The sequence below is a fragment of the Bombus bifarius genome, unplaced genomic scaffold (assembly GCF_011952205.1).
Source record: "Bombus bifarius isolate JDL3187 unplaced genomic scaffold, Bbif_JDL3187 scf7180000009200, whole genome shotgun sequence".
NCBI lineage: Eukaryota > Metazoa > Arthropoda > Insecta > Hymenoptera > Apidae > Bombus > Bombus bifarius.
In genome coordinates this window covers 559,092-585,524 of record NW_022884965.1, presented here as the reverse complement: position 1 = coordinate 585,524, position 26,433 = coordinate 559,092, and the positions used below count along the sequence as shown (strand labels likewise).

Sequence of the window (26,433 nt, the reverse complement as noted above, 5' to 3'; positions counted from 1 at the left end):
CTCTCTAGTTGTAAGGTCTAATTTCAATCATTCACTTTACCTCTCCATAAAATGAAAAATCGTTCGTTGTTTTCCGTCGATATAAGCTATCGTGTAAAACGACGATCGAATAGAAAGACGGATCCTTCTAACAGGAAGGAAGTCCAAGGATATGTTTCAACTTATAAGGCGAGGTATATCGTTTTTAACCTTTTATTGTAAATTGATCTACAATCACCATATCCTGGTTCATCGTCGTTACATCGTCATCGTTATAGATAGGAAAATGTTACAGCAGCACTATTGCTCAATTATAGTGTGTGTATGTGTGTATGTGTCTGCATATAACTCTGTTCATTTTACGCAAGTATCAACTTCGATCATAGAGTTTAAAAATCACTTTTCTCGGACCGGATACCTTTCCGATTTATTAATGTACAATTCGATAAAGTGCAATTTCATTGTCATATAAACAAATTTATCGCGAAATGGAAATTGCAAAAATTTGCGTCCGCGAAATGGTAAAAATGGAACAAAAGGGGGAAAGCTACCTAACTTACGAATAACACCTTTTCTTTACACTTACATCATCGTCATCATCCCCCATTAGAAGAACGTGTAAAACTTTCCGTATACACGTCGAAGATAATATATATTCCTATATTAATTAGAAAAATAATACAGATTTTGCCTTGTTAATGGAAACAATTAGCTATATGTAATATACTACATGATTTATGCGGGTATGGACATTTGAGTATGTTGTCACGGCTAACCAAGTCCCTGAAAACAATTTTAAGATTTCTTTCATCTCGCAGAAAAATTACACGTTCTTTGTCTAGAACAAATACTCTTTAAAATACGCGCCAAAAAATAGATTTACTTCGTACTATCTTACATAACCGCAAAGAGCATAAGCACAAAATCGTTGACGGTGCTATAAATTTCATATCTAAAATATTTAAGCAACGATAACGCATAAAGAAAAAAGAATGATAAAGAAGACTCGTAGTAACAGTAACTATTGCAATCACAATATCAAAATAATTTTTTTAAAACGCGAAATTTTTAACGCAAAACAAAGCATTTTATAACGTTCGGAACATAAAAGGAAACTATGAGCCTTGTATCGTAAAATCACTCCAAAGCAATACATCATATGGAACTATAGGAGCGAGGTAGCAAAAGTTATACATTCTTATACACATATTTGGAAATAATAGAACACAACTAAAAGCACAAGAAATGGAATCCTGATAACGTTTGGCTCTTATCAGAAGTAAAAGATTAGGAAGCCATGAACGTTAAATCACAAATAAAATATCATTCCAAACACTAAATATATACTCAATTACAACATTTTATTATTATAAATATGTCGCGTCGACGAATTAAAATGTAAATATAGAATACGATCATTCGAACATTAATTGACAAAGAATAATGAGGATGTGAAATGTCCTACCTTATCAAGGTACAGGACTGTCTGTTCCACTTCCACTGTTGGTCCCAGCTTCTGTTTTCGTAGCAGCAACTCTGTCGCCCCGCTTAGAACTCTTCGATAGAGAAGCAACTTCTTTTAACAAACTGGAGATCTTGAGTTGCATCGTCGATATTTTGGCTTCGTATTCTTTCTCCGTCGCTTTCATCTTGTTACGAAGTTCCGTTTCCGACGTGAAGTTTTTTGCCTTCAATTCTGTAATCTGTAAACAAGAGTAATTCTAACTGAATCAAAGCTGGTCGATAACATTTCAGAGATTTTCGCTTTCAGAATATACATACTTGTCTATCCTTAGCAAGTAATTGCCCATCTTTAATAGAGATTTGTTTCTGGAGATGGGCTATCTTTTCTTTAAGTTGTGTAACCGCAACTACGTGATCCGAACTGTTGGGATCATGCGGATCGTGAACGCCACCCATCCGCGCTGCTTTCACCGGTGTCGGACCGTTTGTGTCTGCACCTTCGGACTGAGGCGGTAATTTCGTTACATCGACTCTGTGTGGTCTCTTATTGTGACTTTTTAATCTGAAGCAAAATAAACAAATTGACCAGGAACTCATACAAAATGCCTAGATACTAAACATTACCGGATTATGTTACAACAAAAGAGAAATTGTGATGAACACAATTAAGACTACTAAGCACAAAGTTACCTTGTGACATTACGTATTTGGATAATTACTTTTGTTCTTTGTGCTTTGCTGCTCGTTGTTGTGCAAGTTTCAAATGTTCCCTCCTCTCAGCATCCGATTGTTTAGTTTTTGCCAATGCACGTTTATATGACAGTGTACATAGCCAACATAATAACTTTCCATCAACCTTTAATCAAGATATTAGTAATTATCGTTCACAATTTACAAGCATATCATTATCTTATCAAAATGAATTACTTTTTTATCTTCATCTTGTCTGTCAAAGGCACACTTCTGTTTGCACTGCTCGCAAGTAACTGGTGGCCCATAACGTTTTTCAGAATTTGTACATCTTTGACATTTACTACCAATAAATGCAGCTATGGTATTGCAATATTCACAGGCCGATGGCTTACCATAAGATTTCACATTCTGCTCACATTTCTTACAAATAGTGCTTGTATTACCCTTACTGCAAATTAAAGAATAAAATTGTTTAGAGATATATTAGATAAATTAACCAAAATGGGAAATAACTCATGTGGTGCTTACATTGTTTGTTGGAACTCTGATCTACAATATGTACATTTCACCACAGGAAATGCACCTCTGCATTCCTAAATAAGCAACATAATATAGTAAAAATTGATTAAAAGAATGCAGAAATATAAAAATTTACAATGTATGTATTTACATTTAGTCAGTTTTAATGTTCACACATTACTCAAGCTTTTGCACAAAACACATAATACTGGAAGAAAAAAATGTTTATTAAAATCCAAATCACAATGTCTCATTGAATTGAGACAATTTTCAAATAAAAATGATCAGTTAAAACAGTAATTATTTAATTTTTAGGTGCATACGCACAATTGTTCTTAAATTTTAGTTTAAAAGCGAGTCTGTATGCAACCAAATTTTTATCTAACTCATATTTTAAGGTTTGATCGTATGAAAACAGCAACAATTGTATCTGGAACGTGCATTTGAATTAAAAGTTCTATTATTAGCATCGTATCTTGCAAACACGAAAAATGACGCTCCAAAAGAATCGGTAGTCGTGTGGTGGAATCCGAGGAAAAATTCGAAAATCCAAAGCAATACCTTGCACAATTGTTGCCCCGGCGAAAGCTCCTCGAAAGGATGCCTTGAGAAACATCTTGAACAGGCGAAAAGTGCTTGCACATTATTCGCGCTCATCCTCGAACAGCAAATTGTGTTTGGCCTCGGTATTCGAGAACCGTACGTCACTGACGATAAAACCAATTCGTGAAAGCAACGGTGGAACAAGCCAAGTTTTGCTTTCACTGCTGATCGGTGGTATTGCAAAACAAAAAGAAACGTAAAATTCAACGCGTTGGCACTTATGATAGAAACTCCTTACATGTTTCACGACGTTTTCCGCGTCTGACGCGATTGTTTTGCGTACATAACCGCGTCACTTAACTCGTTCACTGTACCGGTTGTTGATTTGAGACGGCCATCTGTGACTTCTTACGATTTTACTAGTTTACAATAGTGACTAGATGTCGCTTTCGTTTTCCTTATGCACATCCAACGGAATATAAACTATGCTATAACCAATCATTACTTTTCTACCTAAAAGATCTGATTGACAATTGGTTCGTATATTGCTAACCAGTATTACGGACGTTCTCTGTAGAATTTGTCCTCTTTGACCTTTCCTTGTTGGAACCTGTTGGAGCTAACGAATCAGTAGGCTTTATTCATTTGAGCAGTTGATCAGTTCCGTTTACGCACGTGCATCAATGCACGCATCTTATGTTTATATACCTTTCTAAACCTAACCACAAATACAAATATAACCTAAAATTTTATGAAAGCCTGATCACTTCTATCGTGAATATGTTTCTATCTATATTTATATCTATCGAAAATTGAATTCGCGAAAGTACAAAAATGAAAGTTACAAAAAAAATTATACAACGACAGCAAGAAAAAGAACAAGCTCTATACGTTCGTTTGCCACATACAATTCGAGATAAAGACGATGTTGCAAAATTATTTACTGGTAATTTTAAAGTAAATTTACTTCGACAATCTAGTAGGCATTGTTATGTAGTATTTCCCGATGTAAAGGAGAAGATGAAAAATTTAACAGCAGTGAAAAATACAAGGATAAATGGGAAACGTATAGTGATTGCACCTGCAAATACAAAAATTGAAAGAAAAACTACAGTAGTAAGAAAAAAGATTGTTATACCTAAGGTGAAAGAAGATAAAAAATTGACAAAACAGTAAGTACATTTCATATCTTTTATAATTACAATGAAATACCAATAATAAAATGTGCTTATATCTTTAATAGCCTTTTTGTATCAAATATCAAATGTGGAACAAAATCTGATGAATTGAAGGCAGTTATCCCAGGCTGTGTATCTGTTAAAATGTTAAAACCATACTCGCAGACATCTAAGTAAGTTTATTATTGTTTGCGTAGATGTATCAATAGTATCATATGCAAAAAAGTACAAATCACAAAATTATATGTTTAGGGCTGCAATAGTTAAAATGGAAAGTACTCAGTTAGCAGCAGAATATTTAATGAATGTAAGGGATATGCCAACTGTAGCAGGAAGAAAATTAAGGTTAAATCCAGACACTAGAGACAGACATAGAAGACACGAATCGAAACCTCTTAAAATTTATGATGGTGAATCAGAAATATGACAAGAAGTTACAGAAGTGAAATAAAGCTTTAGGTTATATCATACTTAAAAATAAGATGTATAAAATTTATTATGCTATTAAATTTTTATTTGCTTTTAAATATATCGAATTCTATTACTATATCATTATTCCATATTATTAGTATACTATCTCATACTATTTCACACTATTAATCTGAAGAATACAAATATATAATTATTTTAAAAAGTGTATCTTTACTTTCTGTAAATTCTCTATCATAAATTATTATTTATTACAGTTATTTGTTATTAATTTAGTTTTGTTAAATATATCACTAAAAATATATCACTAGATTCGTAATAATTCATTTCATAATTATGTCATTTATGTACTAAATTCAAACAAAAAGGAACTATCAAGGTTTATAAGAAGCAGGATAAAAGAATTCATTTGCATAAATATGTCATTTAATAATGTGAGGGCAACAAATGACATATTCATATGCATATACGCCTTATTAAGTATACACATTTACGTCACGTTATAGATAAGTTCAAATTCCATATTGGAAAATATATATATATGTATATATATATATATATATATGTATAAATACAGAGCATGCTTTAATAGTATAAGTGTTCGGCAAATCAATCGCAAGAATCGACGATCAAAGTAAAATCATTATTGGTGCAACATGGTTGCCGGATAGTACTTAACTTAGAAATAGTTTACAAGTTAAGAGAGTGAGTAAAGCACGATCATGTGAAATAATTAAAAAGGCAAAAATATCTTATTTCTATCGAAACGTATATTACAATTGTATAACGGTTAATTCTGTAATTTCTATAGTAAAACGAAAATTTTGGTCCGATACTAAAAACGTAATATAAGGTGAGTTTTTGTGATAAAAAAGTCACTTCAATGTTTTTTCATTTATTATTTTCATTCTATTATTATCTTCTCTTCCTTACTTAAGTAAACTCTTCGTGTAACACAATAACCTTCACTCTAATTGATACCATACAACCTTTACGCTAAACTATGTCTCTCTTAAAGAGTATTGATTTACAATAAAAAAAATATGTGCTTTTAATAAATTTAATCGAAGCGGGTGAAACGGTTCGAGAGGTTTATCGGTTGACCACTAGGTAGCGGCATAACCTTGATCGACAGTTTTGTTTAGATTTGTAGGAGTGTAGTTTGCAGTGTTTCTCACACAATCAAACATTCTGCAAAGCTCGGCATGAAGTAACCAATAAGCGATTTGCCAGTCTAATCGTTCCAACGTCATTGCATAACTCGCGTTGCTTTTTAAACCAATTATTTAATGCGCTGCGTGCAATGATTTTGCACTTGGAGGCGTTTTCCGATCGATGTCACGCGTGTGTAGTGACGCCGACCGAAAATGCGAATGGGCGTAATAACGCCGGCACGTTCTGCGAATTGAATGTACGTCAGAACTAACCTAACTAAGGAAAAAATTCACTGTGTTGTTTTAACAAGAAAATAGATTATTGTAAAAAAGTATGAACCTCTATTTGTCCCCGTCTTATCGAATGTCGACTTCGATAAGTTTGACGTTGTCGCTCTCGTGTGCAATGTCCGTAATAATATAGGATAGTATAGGTTAACTCACGGCAGCGTCCATAGACATTTACAATCTGTCATTTAGATTCGACATTTTGTAAATCATATTGTAATGCATAAATATAAATATAGAGTTGATGTTTTATTGGGTACAGCGCGTTTTTTGCCATGTATTTTGTAATAATTACAACCTTTAAAACGTTCCTGTTAACCAATATTGGATCATGCAAATTCGGAGGTAACTAAATATATATTTCATATATTTAAAATTAATATAAAAAAAATGCTGCAATATATATAGGATTTTTTTTTATAAGTGCTATGCAATGCATTTAGATACTGTATGTTAATGATACATGAAAGTCTATTACATTATTCTCTCTTATTATATAAATATATGTCTGTATGTATATATATATTATATATATATGTGAAAATGTTTTCATTTTCTTCAATAGCTGTTTCTTTTTTCTTTTGTTCCAGCAACCTTTAAGAATGAAATTAATTTCATTTTGGAGTAAGTTTTGAATTTGTGTATTTATAAAATTGAAGTAGTAATAGGTCCATTACAATGCATTTATGATCAAATGCCATGCATTCTATATGTGAAAAATAATGTTTAAAGTCAATGTATATTGGAGTATAACCTGATTGCATTAAAAATGCAAGCCAAGAAGCGCTATTTATTATTATTTGTAACATGTGCGTTTCTTGGATATTGTTATTTTGGTGGTTATCGGTTAAAAAGTGAAAAATGGACAGGCAGATCTCAGTTGCCTTATGAGCGATTGCCTTCATATTTAAGTCTAAATGAAGAATTCTATGACAAGGATTTGAGAACATCAAATGGAATCCCACCTATGTCTCATCGTGCAAGGCAATGTCGTATGGAGACTTGTTTTGACTTTACCAGATGCAAACAAGGTTTCACAGTATATGTGTATCCGGTTGAAGATGTGATAAGTCCATTATACCAAAAAATATTGAATGTTATTACAGAATCAAGATATTATACATCAGATCCAACTCGGGCATGTATATTTGTATTAGCTCTTGATACATTAGACAGAGATCCATTATCGACGGAATTTGTGCATAATCTTCCTTCAAAATTAATACGTTTACCATATTGGAATAATGGCAGAAATCATTTGATATTTAATTTATATTCTGGAACATGGCCTGATTATGCAGAAGAGTCATTGGCTTTTGATTTGGGATATGCTATGCTTGCTAAGGCCAGTATGTCTATCTTTAGACATAGACCAGATTTTGACATATCTATACCATTGTTCGGAAAACAACATCCAGAACGCGGTGGAGAGCCAGGTCAAGCTTTAGAAAATAATTTTCCTAATAATAAAAAATACGTTGCAGCTTTTAAGGGTAAAAGATACGTCCATGGTATAGGTTCTGAAACTAGAAATGCTCTCTATCATTTACATAATGGCAAGGATTTGGTATTTGTTACAACTTGCCGTCATGGTAAAGCATGGAGAGAGTTACAAGATGAACATTGTCAACAAGATAATCAAGAATATGATACGTGAGCATCAAGAAGGGATAATCTAACAAACAACTGTTCTAAATAAAAAATCAAAACTGATATTTAATTCATGTTTTTCAGGTATGATTATGAAATTTTATTAATGAATGCTACCTTTTGTCTTGTACCAAGAGGAAGAAGACTTGGCAGTTTCCGATTTTTAGAAGCTTTAAGAGCTGGATGCATTCCGGTTATTTTAAGTAATGGCTGGGCGCTTCCTTTTCATGAACGAATTGATTGGACACAAGCTGTTATATTTTCCGATGAAAGACTGCTACTTCAAGTAAATAAGATTAAAATAAAGGCTATTATCAAAAGAGCGATCAAGTTGAACTACAGATAAATGTTGTTTTTTTAGATTCCAGATATAGTGCGGTCTGTGTCCAATGTACATATTCTTAAATTGCGGCAGCAAACGCAGTTTCTTTGGGAACGATACTTTTCCTCGATAGAAAAAATTGTATTTACAGTATTTGAGGTAGTATTATAAAGTAACGTTAATATCTTAGCGATAAGAGGATTTTTTAACTTTGTAATATTCTGTCGAACTCGTAGAATATCCGTGAGCGTTTGCCTTGGGAAGGTACAAGAGAAAAATTTGTTTGGAATACTAGTCCTGGAGCGTTAGCAATATTACCGCAATTTGCCGATAGTCAGCAAGAACTTCCATTTTCGAAAAGTAATCCAGGTAATACCTTCACTGCCATCATATACTCGCAGTTGGGATCCACTGCTGTGCTATATCGCCTGCTTAAAAGTCTTGCGAAAAGTAAATACCTAGATAAGGTGAGCTTATCATATAAATCAACTCTTTTTTTTCTCTATTCCTTTTTATATTTTGTACTAACACACAATTCGCTTTAGATTATTCTCATGTGGAACTCGGACATTCCGTTACCAAGAAGACCACGATGGCAAGGGATCAAAGCATCAATACATGTCGTTACGGTCGATGGTATATCTCAACGTTTCTATCCTCACCCATTAATCAAAACTAGTGCCATATTATCTCTAGACGAAGATGCCACACTCAACACAGATGAAATTGATTTCGCCTTTACGGTATGGCGATCATTTCCTGACCGGATAGTTGGTTACCCAGCAAGGTCACATTACTGGGATGACTCTAAAGTAAGTGTATAAAACAACATTTTTCATCTAATATATACGGTAATTTTTATACAAATCTTTTTATCATTTAAAGCGCTCATGGGGTTATACAAGCAAATGGACAAATGATTATAGTATAATTCTTACTGGTGCCGCCTTTTATCATCGTTATTATAACACGTTATATACCGAATTACTGAGTTCGACGTTACACAAGACTGTCGAGCAATCACAAAACTGCGAGGACATACTTATGAATTTTTTAGTAAGTCATGTTACGCGAAGACCACCTATTAAAGTAACTCAAAGGAAATTGTATAAAGATACTACAGTGGGTGGAATCAGGTATGTATTATGTATTTTTGTCAAGTTGCTACGCAGGTAAATGTGGTTTACCGAATGATTTTAGCGCTTATCGCGACTGTTTCTTTGGTTGCATACAAATGGTCCACTTTGTCACTTTTTTAAAAATGAACACAATATTTCTGACACTGGTAACTGTAAGCATTCCTTCATAACCAATCTTCTAAATTAAAGAACGTTGATATTTCAATAATAAAAAATTTATCACGATATTTTAATATTTAAAATTGATCAATGATATTTCAATATTTAAAATCGGTTAATGACATTATATTGCATAATCGATTTTTCACAATATCGATTAGATCTGCAGTAGTTATGCTCTGATTGGCGGGTCGTTATTTCAAAGTTTCCGCCATTAATAAAAGCGACGCCATGATGTGTAAATCCGTTTAGTCGGTAATTAAATTTATAAAGTATTTATTTTGTTTTTCATTTGTGCAACAAATATTGGAAACAATTGAATCATAGATTTATTATAAGTTTTAAAAGTGTCATGCTTTTTATCGTAAATGTATCACGTATATGCTGTCTCTATTCTATTGCCATTGGTAATTGAGTTTTCATTGTTTTTCATTGCAGTTGCGGTAAGCTTAAATTTTTTATTTTTTGTGATTTAAAAATATTATTCGTCGATGTGTAAAATAATTATATATTATCCATAAGGTCCGCTTGATGCTTATAATGCATCGTTATACCTGCGTAGCAGTGTCGTATTCTTGAATAGCATCTTCAGTTTATTCTCTTACTTGACACATGAAATTTTCAGATCCCCATGGAACGATCCAGATCATTTTATACAACGGCAAACGTGTATGAACACGTTTGTAGCTGTTTTCGGGTATATGCCGTTGTTACGATCCAATATGAGGCTCGACCCTGTTTTGTTCAAAGACTCTGTAAGCAACTTGCGCAAAAAGTATAGGCAAATTGAATTAGTTAGTAACTAGAATTATACAGGATATTTTATCAGTTATGCAGTTATCTACCCTCGAAACGGGCATACTATATATAGCCTCAAATATTTCTATTAAATAGTGGCGCGTATTGCTAATTGCAGCCGCGTGTGCGCGCTAGAGGCTATTCCAAATGTATAGAGAACACTTACATTGTTGTAAGTAAGAAACCACTGTGTTTCAGTGGTTATCGGGCAGCAAATTAAGAAGGTCTTTCATTCTCGAGGAATGGCGATATTCTGCGCTTTTATGTATTCGCAAAATGAATTTTGTACAAAGTATGGGGTATCTTGTAATATTGTTCGAATCTAACTCGAGCCACGGCGTGCAACCGTTGTTGTATATATTGCCGTGTTCAATTGATGTACATACGAATCGTTTCACAGTTACTAATAAAACGAAAAAATAAAAAAAAAAGCTAACATTATTTGACAAATTCTTCGACTTTTAAAACCGGCCTTTGGAAGCTACACAAAGTATTCTAATCATAGTCAATTGAAATCGCTCGAAACCAAATTTACTAAACGCTTACTTTTCTCTAATCGTTGAAACAATAATTATCGCGCAGATAATATTTTATATAAACCAGACAAAAAACGTAGCTGTATCGGATTGAGTGTTGAAAATATAATAGTAGCCTCAGGGATGGATCTATGTAACGCGAGAACTGAAATGCAGCTTACGATTTCGTGGACTGAGAGCAATTGATAATAATTTTGTTATTTCTACATATAAATTTTGATAATCCGCCGATAGTAATTAACGCTGTTATCCTTGCAAGTTTCAGAGAAGTGAATGTTTGGCTCTATTCAGGGTTCATCGTTGCAGTAAATGTAAATTTACGTAAAACGTTTAAATTCATTTCTCAATGTGAACACAACTCCGTACGTTCGTAGTTTCTCTATAAAAAGTTTCTCTATATCCAAGGCACAGATTATTCGTAAGTTGTAATCAAGTACGTAGAAAGTATTTCAAGGTTTTACGTATTGTTGTATATGTATACATACAGATGTTGCGTATTTTTTTTGTTCTTTACGAATACGTGTACAGTTCGATCGCTCTCAGGAGACCTTTGGAAGGAAGTAAGAAATTACTTGTGACAGAACACCACAAGTATGTCTAGTCGTTTATGTTGATTTATATTGGTTCACCCAAGGGAAAAGTACACGATCCACGTAGGTAAACTCGATGCCGTATTTGTGTTTTCACAGTATAAAAAATGAAAATAATGTACATATATATGTGATATGTTTATAATTATCATGTGATATATTCGTAATTATCGGATGCAGGATTAAAAAGGACTGTGTAATTCCACCAATGGCATTTCTTTGTCGCGGTATACGTTATAATATATGTTGTAGGAAGTGTTATATTTTTTATCGTATCGCTGATTTCGATACCAAAAAGGTCAGCAGGAACAAAGAATACTTTTCGATAAATATTTTCTGATTCATTGTATTTTTTTATTCGAAAGATTAACGTCGCAAGAAATTGAAGTCTTATCATTGTTGCTATTTATCGACACGAATAAATTTGATTCTTCTTTCCTGCATATTCTCCACCCTATAAATTTAATTACGTACGGGACTGTGCAAAATGGTCGCTTTTATTCCGAACAAAGTTATCCGCGATAGCTTTGCCGTTTGTTGCAAATATCAAACTTTAACTTTTAATTCTAACAAGAGAATATTTTAAAATTAACGTAGTTTTCGTTGTAATTCGAAGCTTATTATCAATGTAACCTTGTTGCGTCAAAATAACGTGTGTTTGAACAAATATTGGTGATTTTATATGGCCGAGAAAATAAAGTTTTTATACAAACCTACAATCGTTGATTCGTAGGAAGGATATATCTGTGATTAATTTTATTTTCTCACGTTTTTATTTGTGATTCATTCTATAGCATTGCTTGTTTCTTTATTAGAGATTTACCTCCATGAAAGAACCATATTTCTTCCCCATGAACCCCCCGACTCGACTGCGCAACATTTCTTCCGAAATATAATACACCATTAAAGATTCCTGGAAGACACGAAGAAAGGTAGGAATATTTCACGCGACTCTATAGCCGTGTCTTCGCAAAGAACCGAAATTAACCCTCGGCATTTCGCTTGCAGGAGAAAGAGCGTCGAGATCAACGTCAAACTTTTCTCTCGTTGGCCGGTCACGTAAGCCGAGAATGGTTTCAGGGTTACCGATACGAAGAACAGAAAAATCTGATCGAAGGAAGGCGGATTTGGTGGTGGAAGGCGGCTGATCGGTGTATCGGTACCACCACCGCCGTAACCACCACCATCGGTCGTTTGGTGATCGCGAGCGCGAGAATGGTGGTGGCCACGCGATATAGTACCAACACTCCCTTCTTTGTTGCTGCTTTGCTAGAAAGGTGACTATGCCAAGAAGACAGGAGGTATTGAGCACGCCTTGCGTATACCCAGTCACCTTTCTCTCTTCGTGACCGTAGCATATGTTTTGCGACGTCGATGGAGCTCTCACGGCTTTGAACGGCGCTACTATTGAAGCTGCTGCTCCGGCTCCTCGTTGCCTCCTTCCTTCCCTTTTTCCCGTTGAATTTTTACCGACTTCTTGAGCAAGAAGAACGCACCTGGAGACAGCCAGTGTTCGTTCGATCGGGATCAAGCTCGGTAAAAACGTAAACAACGAAAAACGAAAGGAAACCACCGCGGCAACAACGTCGGCGCGGAGTCGGCCGTTTCGCGCTATATCACCGTTTCACCGGTTAACTTAGTTTTCATTTTCGTATACGCCTTGCAACCATTTTTACGCATATGTGCGCGAATCCTTCGACGTTCGAATAGCAAGCATCAACATTGTCGTTATCGATTTGGAAATTTGTTTCCAATTGTTTCTGCGTGAATTCATCGAACGGTTAGGATGAGACAGAAGAACACGACAATGATCATCGTGAGCAGCGTGTTGCTCCTACTGGTGGTCGCATCAAGAGTGGGTGAGTGTTGCACAATTTTTTAATATTATCTTTAAATTTTATTTTCTCTTTATTTTCGTGCGTCGATACAGTGCATTTCAGATATCGTTTTTTGACATCTGGATTTTAATTTTTGCTTTGTATCGAATGCTTAATTGGTATCTTTTGGTTTATTACATCGCTATTTGTACAAGTACGTTGTTTTTGCCACTCCTTTTTCTTTGTTTGGAACTGCGGTGCTCAATTTTTTCGCGAGGCTCTAAGTAATGCTCGCGCTTTCGTTCATACAGAAATTCGATTCGCGCGAAACGTATTTCGCGCCGGCGTCTTTAAATCACTCTCGAAGGTCGAAGAGGAAAACCGATCGTAGACGAAGTGGTGAACGGCAACGCGACACAAACTTGTATTTAAATATCTTGAATAGCTTACGGCTTACGTTACATAATGCACAAGTGATATTTTACTAGTTTCGGAATGGGTTTCGAAATAAATTTAGAATAAAAATATTGGAAAAAATTTGCTAGAGAACTTGAAAACAAATATGCATTCACAATTTTTTTTTATAGAATTATGATATTCAAACTATTTCTAAAGTATACTTGTTTATTTATTTAATATTTCCACTACGAGATAAAATATTCGTTATTCAATGACAACGCTGTGAAGAAAGTTTCCAAAAAGATTAATTCTGCTAATAATTCTTTCCTAGTTGATGGCATACCGATTAGCGCACTCTTTGACTGGCTTAAGTTAGCCGCGAAAATGTCAGTTTACGTAATGTTTGGATCGTTGAATAACTGGCACACGCGGAAATCAAGCAAAATGCTTTTGATCTCTGAGGGCGTGCCCCAAGGGTGCGCATGATCCTTTTTTCTCTCTCGACGTTCACGGCGGTTCCCTTCTCGATCGAACCCCAAATACGGTGACACGTTCTAAAATGCTTCCTTGAATAGCCAGTTTGGTTTAATTCGCTTGGACTGCTTTGGGAAAAATCTGCTACTCGTTAGCGGTTCTTATCGAGAGATGCCGAGAATACTCGATGCCTTTTTTAAATATTTTGAACATTTTCTTAAGGAAATATCATTTTAGTTCCACAAATGGGATTTCTTTACACTTTCTTCTTTTATCCATTTTTTGATCTTGCATATCAAGTTGACTAAGAATTATTTAGGACAACTCGCTGATTTCCAATTTGATTGTTTGAAATATTTCGTCGTAATCCGGTACTAATAAATTCAATCCAATTTCGCGGTTGTTAATTTTCGTCGATTCACCTAGGCGCCTCCGTTGAAGTCTGCGGCCACCGTAACAGGATTTCGCAAAACGGTTGTTTCGCATGCGAAATCCACCTACCAGCACCTCGATTGCAAGAGTTTCTCCCCGTCGATCGTTGAAACGGACAATCAACAGAAACCGCTTGTAATCGAGTAACAAGTAACAATGCTGTTTACTGATTGCCAAAAATTACTTGCCGTAACAAATCGTCTGTTCACAACGAAATCATTTTCTTACGTTCTCGCGAAGGAAACGAAAGCTTCGGCGGAACGTGAATCCTGTCGATTCTCGAGTAAACGCGAATCGATCGACAACAAACGATCTCTAACAAATTTATTGCAAAACTGACGATCGATCGTGCCTCGGTGAACCGTGACGATCGTATCAGAAGAGATTCGATTTATTAATCTGAATTATTAAATGAACGAAACGACTCGATTCAAAGATTACTTAGATGCAGACAAAAGAAAATATTAACAACCGTGGTAGATTTCGGTAACACGGTTGATGGGCTCGCCGTGGAAACGATCCATTTGCGAAATCGTTTGCTGGCGGTGCTCTCTTAGCACAAGAGACGCCCGCCGCGACTGTGGATAGAATCAGAAATCTATTCCCATCGGTTAACAAGGAACGCGCACGCTCTAACGTACATCCGCCGTTGGTTCTAGCCGCCTGTGAACTTTGATACCGCGAGCGATATATAATTATACCGGTTGGGAAATCGATGCTTTTGTAAAAATTATAGGAGTGACGTTCGATTCAGCTACGTTCGCTCTAGGGAAGTCTATGAGATCTTAATTTACGACGTGACGCATTTCTTACGAGCTACTTAAAAAGCTATCGAAAAGTTGAAAAAAAAAGTTAACATCGGCGACATTTAACGTACGATTGAATCATCTTGTTGCAACAGCACGAGAGAGTATAACGATTATACGTCGCTGAATGGCGCCATTCGCCAGCGAACCTTTATCGTAACTTCCCGAAGATACAGCGGCGATAACACGTTAATAGAACGCAGAGATTCACTGGAATCCGACCTTCGACGGTGGTTTCAATATTTTTTTCTCGCTAGAAATACACCGCTACGCGGGATGACGAAGATGTTATCCATGAAAACAGCTGAGCGCAGCCACGTGCCTGCAGCTACGAGTATTCAAATTTATTCAATCTCTCTCCGATTTGTTCTCGCTCTTTCAGTCACGGACAAATTGAAATAGATTCCGTCCTATGCGTAGAAATTAAGAATATAATATTATTCTGGCAATTAAACCATCGTCTTTCTCGGTCGATCGACGTCGAGATTTCTCAGAACCGCGAGAAAAAAGGAAATTTATCGGACAAAAGATAGGAATCGCGATGGTATCCTCGTAACATTCTCGCAGGAATCCTGCGGATCAAGGGTCCTAGGATTATGGAAGTAGATGTAGTTTCACGCGTAGGCGCCACGTTCCACGGTATCGTCTACCGCTATCGAGTAATTTACTGTCAGGATGCAGTTTACGCCCCGTAATTTATCCGCCCCCAATCTCAACCTCGGCGTCAAGGGCTCGGTTAGAAATATTACCGAGATTACGTTTGGGTGGCGCAGGGTGCGGCTTGAGGAAACCTCTCGAGTCGGTACTCTTGTAAAAAAAGAGTATGAATTACCTCACGGTTCCCTAGCTTTTCCATTATCGTTTGGGATAGGAGGTCGTGATCGTTTCTTTGTTCACGATTACAGCTTCGAGTTATTTATGCGCCTTGTGCTAGATCTCCAGTCGATCTCCTCGAAGGTTTAAACATTTGAAAATATAGATTCAAATTTTTACAAGTAATTTTTCCCAACCGAAGACAATGATCTTTTTCTGCAATGCAAATTATTTCGCTAAAATTCGTATGACTTTCGGGTTGTAGAATTCCGAGTAAAAGAGAAACCTACTCGGTGATCGTTCCAATTATCGGAAATTCGAGTTGCTTTTCTCTGACATTAACCAGATCAGCCATCGCGTTCTTTTTTACCGAACGATTGTTCGAATTATTACAATATTTCCCGAGGAAGGAGAGGATTTCGCTGATAGAACGTATGTCGCGGGGAACAAATCGTTTCGCCAACAGAATCCCCCTTTTAACCGGATCACATAGGTATTCGCGACTTTAATTCGCCGATACTGTTCCTTTAAAAGGCCGGATTACAAGCGTTCGTGTAAGCCAGTCGACGATATTTTATCCGCCGACAGTCGGATGGTTAAATTATGTTCGCGCGGCGTATTAAAACCGATAGCTCGAGTAGTACGTGCTCGTCCAATATTCAAGGAATACGATACAAACCGCGACTGGACACGTTCCACGGCTATTATCCTTTCTCCGGGATTCCAAGTGCACCCGCACTGCACTTCTGTCTCGCAATTATTACAGGAATTCGCTTGTGATGCTTGTCGTCCGTTATACGGCCAATCATAGCGTCCTGTGTTTATGGTAAGTTTAGGAATATAATATAAATCGCGTATCGGTGCTGGCATGAACGGCGGCTCGCGACTTATCCATCGATTTCACGGGAAATTGCTTCTCACTCTCATCGACGACCGCCGTGTCGCGGTTATTATGCTCATACGTTTCGATGTTTTTCACGGTATTACACCAGGGAGGGCGAAGTTTAGCGAGGATAGAATTCCACATCGGACAAAGTATTCCTCGAGGGTATCCGATATCGTAATATCGCAGGCTTGTAATTCCGTTTGTTAGCATACACGCGGAGAACGGATCTGTCCGGTCGAGTACCAGCAAACTCGCCGCTTTGTGTCGCGGCGAAACGTTCTCCGGCCATTATCCTTCCCTCGGGATTCCATCAGCACCCACACCCTCTGCCTCTTGTTCGCAATTACCGAGAGAATTTACCACGGCGTACATAGGTTATGCCATGAACCGCGCCGTGTTGCCTATTACGTTCGCCGCGCCGCATTATCCATCGATGTCTTCGCTGTAGCTCTCGCTGCTCGCCAATTACCAAGAGAATTTACCGTGGCCAATGCACCGATATCAGTTCCTCGACTCCTCAGCCGCCATTATCCTTGGACCGCCGACTGGTTTCGTAGCCATCTCTGCAACAACAACAACGAGTTTCGACGATCATGACAGACATGCTATACGCGACCCTCGCTTGTGTCAATTCCTTCTCACTTCTATTTACCGACACTTTTTACCGTAAATCTCGCCGAATTATGTAAACGAACATAAGTACAAAGCACGTTCTTAAGTTCTTGAATTTAAGAGCACCAGATGGTATTAACACACCTTGTTACCTATTACGAACGCAGCGGTAACGTCTGTGTTCGCGTCGTAAAACATTCGCAACAATACGTAGAGGAAATGACTAGCCGAGGACCATAATAATACGTGTAGAACCAGCTATCGCTTTTAACAGCTCCGAACGATCGATCGATGAACCAGGATCCATATTTGGATTCGCAAATAACCAGGATCATTACACGTTACGATACTCGAAATAACCACTTTTACCGTTCATTCGTGTGTATAACGACGATGCTAATTGAGCTTGAACTTGAGTTTAAATTATCCGAGGACCGAAATCAAAGTACTCACCTTCGTAGAGTCTTTGCTCGTCCATACCTATCGCGACGGCATCACCGATTATCAAATGTCAAACATCCAAGATCCTTCGTCATCGCGTCATCGTGCTATTTCCCCTACTCGTCGATTCCTCCGAATAAGGCTAGCCTCAATCGAGCTTCAAGAATCGCGTGTTTGATCGCATTAACCATCGATTGATTAAATATTCGCCTTCTGTATAGTCTATCTGTGAAATTTCTGAAAGTCGTTGCCAATGTAGGAGACGAAACTTTCGCTTACGTCGTCTATCAGCCGCAGTAAGAGATTCGACAGAGGCTGGTAATAAATAAGACAGTTAGGATTTGTGCGTAGCTCGTTAAACGCAACTTGCACCGATTTACTGCTCGAAGTCGAAGTTGAATCGGTAAGAGAATTGTCGAGGATGGTTGGTGTCGTAGGTCAAGCATTTTTCACGTCGCAAAGAAACGCCCACGCACTCGTACGTCGTCAGGGATGTCGAAGCTTGTCCAATATGATTTAATACCGGACAATCGTCTACCTACGTCGTAAATGAGATCCTGTTCGATGGAACGATATACTCTCGATGTTATCTCGAAATCGACCAGAGTGGCGTAATGTGTCTGCTCTATTAGTCTTACGAGATATTGACGTGCGATTTCATGCACCGTTATTTTGCTATTGTTTTTCAATCGGCCGTTGTTTAACCTTTCAGTTGCGAACAGCGAACGTATACGTCTTGGTAAAATCGTTGTTCTAAAAGAGCGAGCATTTATCGTGATCTTACGCTTATCGAAGATGCTCTATGCTCTGTGTTTGAAATATTTATCCAGTTTCGAGCACGTTCGTTTTTATCCAACATTCTCGTATCTTTTATCGAACGCATTTAAGTTCTACGTACGTACGTAATGAATTCTGTCGCTTGCACGGTCACTCAATTTACGTTGAATCTATGTACGCGCGCATCTCCGTCACCGTGTCCTATTTCTTACGAGTTACGCGGGAAGAAACAAAATGAAACGGGTATTAAGGACATACACGTTCGCGTACGCTCGCACTTACGTCCCGTGCCCTCGAAAAGCCACGGTACATCGAGAAACGAGGTTTCACCTTCTCCTTCGACAACTCGAACGGTATCCTCGCTCCGTATCTCTTTGCCTTTTCACTGGTGCGAACGTCCGCGACCCGAGGCGACCAAATCTAGACAGATAGCTTTGCTAACAATTAAATATTCCACGTTTCGTGGTTGAAATTCTTATGCAATTACCGAGGCCGCGCCATTAGCGCAATTACGCCGACCAACTTGCTCATGAAAATTAATTGCTTGTCACAAGACCCAGCGTTGCGTCAATCTTCCTTCTTCCGCAACTTCTATGAATAATTTTTGACGAAATCGAGTCGCGGTATAGTTGTCAATTTAGGTGAAACAATAGTCGTCTGGTGTGTTGGAAACTTCGATCAATGCAAACGAAGTGCGCGACACGTGTACAGAAAATAGCCGAGAAAGGAAGTTTCACTCTGTCGTTGGTGTCCGAAGCGAGGAACAACACCAATTCCAAAGGCTTGGGGACTCAGCGAAATCCTACTACTCACGGGACTTTCGCACGTGCATTCGCGCGAGCGTGCGCTTGCGTCGACAACGATAGCGAAAACAGCGTGATAGATGCTTGATTACGCAGCAGACGCTTCACACGAGCAACTTTTCCAAGCAAAATTGTGATTACCTGTTTTTTCTTCTTCTTTCTAATAACAATGCTAATGGTAGAGTGTTGTAACAATTCGGTCAAGTTTTTTTCAAGGCTTGTTCGCAAAACCAAGAAGCTACTACTCTATGTAGGTCGTCAATATCCGGTATCAGTTTTTCACTGACACTTTAGAGAGAAAGAAAGCGGCAGCGTACTGTTTGGCTGTCTTCGATATTTCATAACTACTTGTTTATTACGTTTTCTTCTGGTGTTACTGGGATTAGCGTTTCGGAACAAATAATTTATAATCTTACGTCGATAAATACAATAATAGTCGTAATGGTAGCTGTTCTCATATCTTCGGGACGTCTTACCCTCTAGTTTGTTCGAGATAGAATTTCTGTGGTTAACAAGTTCGCTAATAATGGAAGATTGCGAATAGTTACTTCGTATTAATAAAGTTATGCAATCGAGTAATCACTCGACGCGAACACATAGGAAACGCAGTCGCGATCTTGTGGTTTAACTCTTCCTCGCTGGCCTCTGCAATTATTAGCACAGCGTGTAATCGATTCACGTTACACGTAAAGAACCAATAATCGCCCACAGCCATTCGATGTCCTATTACATAAGCGGTAATTTACAAGTAAAATTGAAGAGAATTCGAAACAATGTTACCAAAATAATCTGGCAAGCTTTTAGTATTGTTCTTGCTCGAGAACGAATTGTTTGTTTTAAATTATCGCTTGTGTGAAGTAGCATCAAAGGGAAGGAGATCGGTGGAAAGCACAGATAGCAGAAAGATCGTAAATTAAACTGAAAATCAAGGAAGGAACACAGTCGTTGAGAATTTCTTGTTCACCCAGTGACGATATGCTATTCGTTCGAGTATTCCTGTCGCACAAGTGTTACGGAGTAAAGATTTACAAGTAAAAGCAAACAAGCACGAGCAGCCTAACGGACGGATTGGTAAAAAACGGAATGCAATCGTTCCGCATAGACGGCTGTTCGTTTGTGGGATTACTTTCATCGTGTAGACAAAGTTTCATTGCGGCGCGGCGTAGACAGCGTGTGATCATCGGGCTAGCGCTCACGTTGCGTGGTCTAATTAATTAAGGAATTCATGAAAAAGAATTCAGCGCGATTCTCAACCAAGATATTCGACCGTGTAGTCGAGTGATTGCGTTTTAACCGTGTACACAGCCGCGTTCTTTTCCTTCTTCGTTTCTTCGCGTCAGATCTTTCTTTTTAGCGGAAATTAAAGATCGTCGCCCGATCGTGGTAACTTGTTTTTCTGGCATCGTAGAAAACAACGACAACTCGTTAAATTTTTTCTTCATTTCGATGTGGCACGATTTACATTCCGATCGTTCGGTTGGCGCCGCTATAAATTTTTAAAAACAGCTTCTGCGTCACCCTTTCGCTGAGTTCGACGGAATTCAAGGTATGTGTATCGCCGCGCGGCACGTTTCACTTTCCACGCATACCTACTATTTTGGAATCCACGCGAAACTGACGTAGAACTTGGAATCGAAGAAGCTGGTCCTCCGTGAATGCCGTCACCCGTTCGTTCAGACGTCGCGCGTTTCTTTCTAAGTTTTAGTACCACCCACCATCTTTCTTTCGCACTATTTTCGTTATGACGATGAGAAAAAAGGTAATGTAGTCTGCACTTCAAGGTCGACGTCTTGTCCTTTCCCTCAAAGTCCTCGTAACCAGCTGAAAGAGAAAGGGCAGCATACGTGTCCGCGCTCTGAGATTTCCGAACCACCTAAAAATATCTTGAACCCGGAGTCCGAGGCGTCCTTGTCGATTTCCTTCGTGGTTCTTGAGAATGTTCCGGCCTGATAACGCGCTCGTGCATTCTGCTGCATCTCATTAATCGATTCCGTTACGCGTACACCCTCGAATCTTATAATTGTTCGTTCGTTCTTGGCAAGAGTCGCACGCGTTATCGCTGGCAAATCTTTCGATCGTACCATATCTCGCAGTCTGTCAATGATAAATATTTCACTTTTTGCGTCCGCGTTAATTTACGATGCAAATACATATCAATTCGACGACAAAAGCGATTTGAATAATCCGATAGCGATCGAAGGAAATTATGTCGCGAGACGATTTATGTGTCCAGTATGCAAAAAAATGTCTTTGAAATTTACAAACCGGGCATTATGATGGTATTGTTGTGCTACTTTGGACTAACTTATTGCTGGTTTTTTCGGCGACAGGATCCGCTGAGAATACCGGGTTTTTTGGTGGAATAGAAACTTTTTAGTTCAAAGAACCTCTGTTTATCTTGTTTAAAATGCAGTCGCTCGACGAGACGTAAAAAAATGAACGTAGGACCTTCAAAAGCAGGCCTCCTACCTTTCGCTGCCTATGCAAATTTTTGTCGACGTTGACGGCCTCGATAAATCAAACATTCAAACGAACCACAGAGAAAGAATAGCTGCTCGAATATTTGACCTTCGTTTACGAAACCTGCTCTGGTTTCCGGCCACCCTCGGGCAACAATTTTTAGATTGAGCAACGTGCAGATAAGATCTCGATTCTTTCGCTTCTAGATCGCCTTACAACGAACGTAACCTTGTCCTTTTCTCCCTCGATTGTCCTGTTTTCCTTACACTGGCTGTAGTTCGGCGAAAATAAGATCAGACGTAACAGATGTAAGTGGCATACATTTTTTGAGACGTTTTTGCGAAAGGTTCGAGCCACGAAGATCCGCCTTCGAGAGTCGCCGAGATTTCATCGTGGAATTTAAAGTAACAGAAACATCGAAGCGCCACTTTATATTCACATTCTATGTTAGTTACGAGCTATTATCGATTATTTCATATAGATCCGCCGTCTCTACCCACCGACTTCTCTGTCTTTATCTATCTCTCGCTACACCGAGTTCTGTATGGACAGAATTTCCATTTTTTAGAAATTTTATAAAAGTCTGCGCGCCATGCAACGTATAACCCCTTTGACAGCTACCCACGAAGGTTGCGCAAATTGCTTACGAAAAACAAAAGAACCATAAGGTTTGAAAGACCTCGGCGAGCGAGGAGATCTTATCAGAAGCTATCGGTGGACAATAGGCACGATAAAGGTGACAGCAAAAAGGCACGAAACTAGAGAAAGAGAAGGACGATTGCTCCTTTCTCGAGTGGCCGCGATCGGTAACGTAAAACCTTGATCGATCCGTGGGACTGATTCTGCACACTCCCACGGAAATCTGACGGTAACCGTATACAGTATTAAGAAACACGCGTGGCACGTAATCGGCGCGCGTGTTAGAACGCACGACAGACCTTCCACTCGTAGAAAGGCGGATTAACTGGGCTTCTCAACGTCGCACGCACCCGCATTGGTGTTCTTTTCCAATTTTTTTCATTCCCAATAAAAGATCAAATTCCTTTGTGCTCGCCGTGACGCCGCGATTTTTAACGCTCGAATATTCGTATAACGCGATTACCTATCACGACGAGCGTTTGCCATCTTCTCGGTTAAATTTCCTGTCACGAGCGGTGACGTTCGATCATCGTGTAACGGAATAATGAGATCGAAACTAGGAAATCGCAAGAGAGACGGCGAGTCAGCGATTTCCATTTCGCGATGAATAGCGTCGACCTTTATAACGCGATCGAGATCCTTCCGGTTGAGATTTACCTGGCCAACGGAGAAAGTAATTACGATTATGCGCACGCGTTATCGCACGTATCTTTCCAGTATAAATCTTTTTCTTCGATGGTAAGCGGAATCTCCCATGACTCCGCGTCTGTATCGAACGCTTCGTGTGACATAACTTTCATGATCTAACGAGATCGCGAAGAAAATGTTTCCGCGCGAACTGTATGGACGGCATAGCGGAACAGAACGTAATCGGTGTGCCGAATTGGCAGCAAGCAAGTAGCTCGTTCACGGAGAAAGTTATATTGCAGAATATACGCGTTAGAGTGCCGCGCCGCGAGTACGCGGTATTTTTTGTTGGTGAACCGTGCGTTTCTCGGCATTGCTGCGCTTATCCGGTGCGCTAATGAGATCGAAAGGGAGTTCGATCGCTGGCTGGTTGACTCTCTTATTGAAATTCAGGCGAAACGCAGGCGTCACGTTCGGACACCGACGTTAATAACGACGGACGAACGCCTGGAAATATTTTGGTCTGAAAAGAAACCAACGGGACAGGTCACGATTTACCTTTGCATATCGGGAGTCAGCGGTGGAAGGACGGGTTTCGCGAGAAATGTGTCGCAACGCAGCAAAACTCGTGCAGATCACTCGCGAACGTATAAGGCAAAACGTGGAGCATGTCAACGATATATCTACGGGTGGATTTCTCGCGTCTGGAAAGCCTTCAGCTGACCCTCTCTCGTTCGACGTAGAACGCTATCGAAGGGACGTATCTCGGTGTCGAGAGTCTGTATATCGAGGCAAATACGAACATACTGACGCACGCTGACCGCCTATCGTCTCGACGTTCGACCTGTTGCTTTTGTGCATCGTACGACTCGTTTCGCGTCGATGCCACCTCGCAAATCGACCCCTGTCGAGATATACGACCGTGGAAACGCGTAAAAACGATAAAAATCATGACGCGTACGCGATCGAGAAATATGTGTATAGCACGCACAAACGAGTTACCGGTTCTCCCCAGGAAAGTCCGGCTGGTCTTTTTTAGTTTTGCTCAACGGAACCCAAGTCCCTACGATGCGAACTCGTAAACCACAATTACGATATTCCTTTTTGTCCCCGAACGATCGATGGAAAGCGAGAATATCGTGTTTCTTTCCTGATCCATTACCTGCCGCTGTTAACACCTGAGAAATCGCCCGCCAACGAGAAGCTCGCTTTTTGTATCGTCGTTGCGCATACGAACATATATAATTCGCGTCATCAATTTTTTCCCTTTTGTTCCTAACTTAACAAACGGTGTAATCTTTCGTACGTGATCGGTGGTTGCTTTATCGTCTCTCGAGCTCTGATCCTGGCTAGATCATGCTGTATGAACACGTAACAAGAGTCGGCGTGATAATTTAACACAGACGTACGCATATTTACGTACATAAGCGTACGTACAGCTCGCGATCGCAGCCGATTGTATACCAGGCGCTTATGTATTTAAGCGCGATATCTCTCCTGGATTCACGGGTGAACGCGCGTGTGCGGCGTTCACGTCTCAGAGTTCACGTCTAGGTAACAACGCCTCTTGCATCTGTACAACCTTGGAACTCGTTTTCAGGTCGATGAAACCCTTACCAGCAGGGATTTACGCTGCTACAGGCACGAACAGTAGATCCGTTGAAGAATCGCGCGAAACGACGTTCGAACGTGTAGCTAATATTCTATCGAAAAGTCGATCGAACGTATGCCGATGGGCAGGCTATAAATCATAATTTGCTGATCGTTAGCGAGACTATTAGCCAGGGGAACTAGTCGCGCGAAAAATCGACGAGTCGGGCAATTCCATCTGAATTTGCGGTCATTTACCGTGAAGTGCATTAGCGATCCTTTTCCGTTCGGTCGGGGGCCGCTATTTCTTGCGCACCAACGTTACAAACGGATATATAGCCGGGACGTAAGAGGCGAATTGCACGAAGCAGAAGTCTATTAAGAGCAGAAATAACCACGGTGTATTACACCACGAGATCGACCCACGAACCCAGGATTTAATCAACACACCGAGCTATCGATCCTAATTGTCATCTAATTATCCACATTATCTCGAAGGCATATCGTATCTTGACGGCGATCTATCGCAACACCCTCTGCGAGTGATTTTTCCACTGTTAACTCTTGGTTCGCGTTTAGTTGGTAAGTCAAGAGGGAAGGAGTATCGGGAACGAAAGGTCAGTTGTTCGCCTTCGCTCCTGGGAACGTTGCATCGCGAAAATTTCATCAACTTACTTCGTCGGTTAGGAAATTTTTAGGCATCGATGCAGATCTTGACACGCTTATTAAAATCAAGAACAATCATATCGTTATCTTAATGAAGAACCCCGCGTAGACATCGCTACTCATTACCATATGGTTGCGAGAATTGGACGTGAGGATGTCTGGCGCAGGACAAATTTTGAGTCACGGGATATTCGCGCAATCCCGTGGCAACAGAGATGGTCCAACGTCGAACAAGTTCAAAACAATGGCAAATGAAACGATGATTTCGTCAACGTACGCGTATCGCAACGATCGACCGCGGCAGCGACGGCAATGTCTTCAGTTCCGTGAGTGAACGTACACAAGGCGTTCGAGTCGGACAAGAAGAAACGGGTAACGCCTGTGTAGGTATTCCAGCAGCCTTGGGACGCGTATCCAGCCTTTCTCTGGATCGCAAACGCGATTCCAATTGGCGATTGTCGCCGAATTCTGTTTCTTCTGACCCCGGACACGACGTCCCGCTCTCGTGAAAGTGAAATCGCTGCACCGGACCTTCGGCACGAACGTATCGCTTGACTTGGCGCGTTCTGCGTTCGAACAACCCTCTTTTCAAAGCCGACACCTCGCAGTTTGGATATCGAGAGTATCTTATTCTTTTCTCCTTCGATCGACGGATCACGATCGCATCATGCCACGTTCTCTCGAAATCCAAAAAACGCGTGTCACGTTCGAGACGCTTTCTCATTGGCGACACCTCGAGAAAGCGGAAGT

The 26,433-nt window shown here is 39.3% G+C and overlaps 4 protein-coding genes across 11 annotated transcripts in view; 3 read left to right on the top strand and 1 right to left on the bottom strand.

Moving 5' to 3' along the window:
- LOC117214186 (protein FAM76A) overlaps window positions 1–3,628 on the bottom strand; it is a 45,480-nt gene extending 41,852 nt beyond the window's left edge. For 2 of the 3 annotated variants that reach the window (XR_004488797.1, XR_004488798.1), the window contains exons 1-6: window positions 3,217–3,628; window positions 2,665–2,729; window positions 2,371–2,584; window positions 2,163–2,299; window positions 1,762–2,005; window positions 1,445–1,682 (exon numbers count right to left, since the gene is read on the bottom strand). Coding sequence is in view for 1 of the 3 variants with exons in the window: in XM_033460064.1 (XP_033315955.1) it covers window positions 1,449–1,682; window positions 1,762–2,005; window positions 2,163–2,299; window positions 2,371–2,584; window positions 2,665–2,729; window positions 3,217–3,312 (990 nt within the window). In the remaining 2 variants the exon portion in view is untranslated. Of the gene's footprint in view, window positions 1–176; window positions 763–1,444; window positions 1,683–1,761; window positions 2,006–2,162; window positions 2,300–2,370; window positions 2,585–2,664; window positions 2,730–3,216 lie in introns of those variants that run through there. The other variant, XM_033460064.1, reaches the window with a different exon arrangement.
- Window positions 3,629–3,753: 125 nt separating this feature from the next.
- On the top strand, window positions 3,754–4,905 carry LOC117214187. Its single transcript, XM_033460065.1, has 3 exons — window positions 3,754–4,370; window positions 4,442–4,549; window positions 4,629–4,905. The coding sequence occupies exons 1-3, from the start codon at window positions 4,033–4,035 to the stop codon at window positions 4,801–4,803; spliced, it is 621 nt and encodes a 206-aa protein (XP_033315956.1). The 5' UTR covers window positions 3,754–4,032; the 3' UTR covers window positions 4,804–4,905.
- Window positions 4,906–5,411: 506 nt separating this feature from the next.
- On the top strand, window positions 5,412–11,702 carry LOC117214192 (exostosin-1). 2 transcript variants are annotated; one of them, XM_033460075.1, is made up of 8 exons: window positions 5,412–5,658; window positions 6,838–7,900; window positions 7,982–8,183; window positions 8,259–8,378; window positions 8,456–8,686; window positions 8,765–9,031; window positions 9,105–9,355; window positions 10,143–11,702. In XM_033460075.1, exons 2-8 carry the CDS (start codon window positions 7,017–7,019, stop codon window positions 10,321–10,323), a joined length of 2,136 nt encoding a protein of 711 aa, XP_033315966.1. In that variant the 5' UTR covers window positions 5,412–5,658; window positions 6,838–7,016; the 3' UTR covers window positions 10,324–11,702. The 2 variants fall into 2 exon arrangements, with proteins under 2 accessions (XP_033315966.1, XP_033315965.1); XM_033460074.1 differs by lacking the exon at window positions 5,412–5,658 and adding an exon at window positions 5,757–6,592.
- Window positions 11,703–12,254: 552 nt separating this feature from the next.
- The window catches only part of LOC117214191, a 41,406-nt gene continuing 27,227 nt past the window's right edge, over window positions 12,255–26,433 (top strand). For 3 of the 5 annotated variants that reach the window (XM_033460070.1, XM_033460071.1, XM_033460072.1), the window contains exons 1-2: window positions 12,255–12,373; window positions 12,450–13,300. In XM_033460070.1, coding sequence (XP_033315961.1) covers window positions 13,228–13,300 — 73 coding nt within the window. In that variant the 5' untranslated portion in view covers window positions 12,255–12,373; window positions 12,450–13,227. The remainder of the gene's footprint in view (window positions 12,374–12,449; window positions 13,301–26,433) is intronic. The other 2 variants (XM_033460069.1, XM_033460073.1) reach the window with 2 other exon arrangements.

What these genes read in the sequence shown, in the direction of transcription:
- LOC117214187 (XM_033460065.1), top strand. Translation starts at nt 4,033, where the DNA reads ATGAAAGTTACAAAAAAAATTATACAACGACAGCAAGAAAAAGAACAA. An exon ending in GATAAAAAATTGACAAAACA is followed by an intron (nt 4,371 to 4,441) that starts GTAAGTACATTT and finishes TATCTTTAATAG; the next exon opens with CCTTTTTGTATCAAATATCA. An exon ending in CCATACTCGCAGACATCTAA is followed by an intron (nt 4,550 to 4,628) that starts GTAAGTTTATTA and finishes TTATATGTTTAG; the next exon opens with GGCTGCAATAGTTAAAATGG.
- LOC117214192 (XM_033460075.1), top strand. Translation starts at nt 7,017, where the DNA reads ATGCAAGCCAAGAAGCGCTATTTATTATTATTTGTAACATGTGCGTTT. An exon ending in TTGTATTTACAGTATTTGAG is followed by an intron (nt 8,379 to 8,455) that starts GTAGTATTATAA and finishes TCGAACTCGTAG; the next exon opens with AATATCCGTGAGCGTTTGCC. An exon ending in ACTACAGTGGGTGGAATCAG is followed by an intron (nt 9,356 to 10,142) that starts GTATGTATTATG and finishes TGAAATTTTCAG; the next exon opens with ATCCCCATGGAACGATCCAG.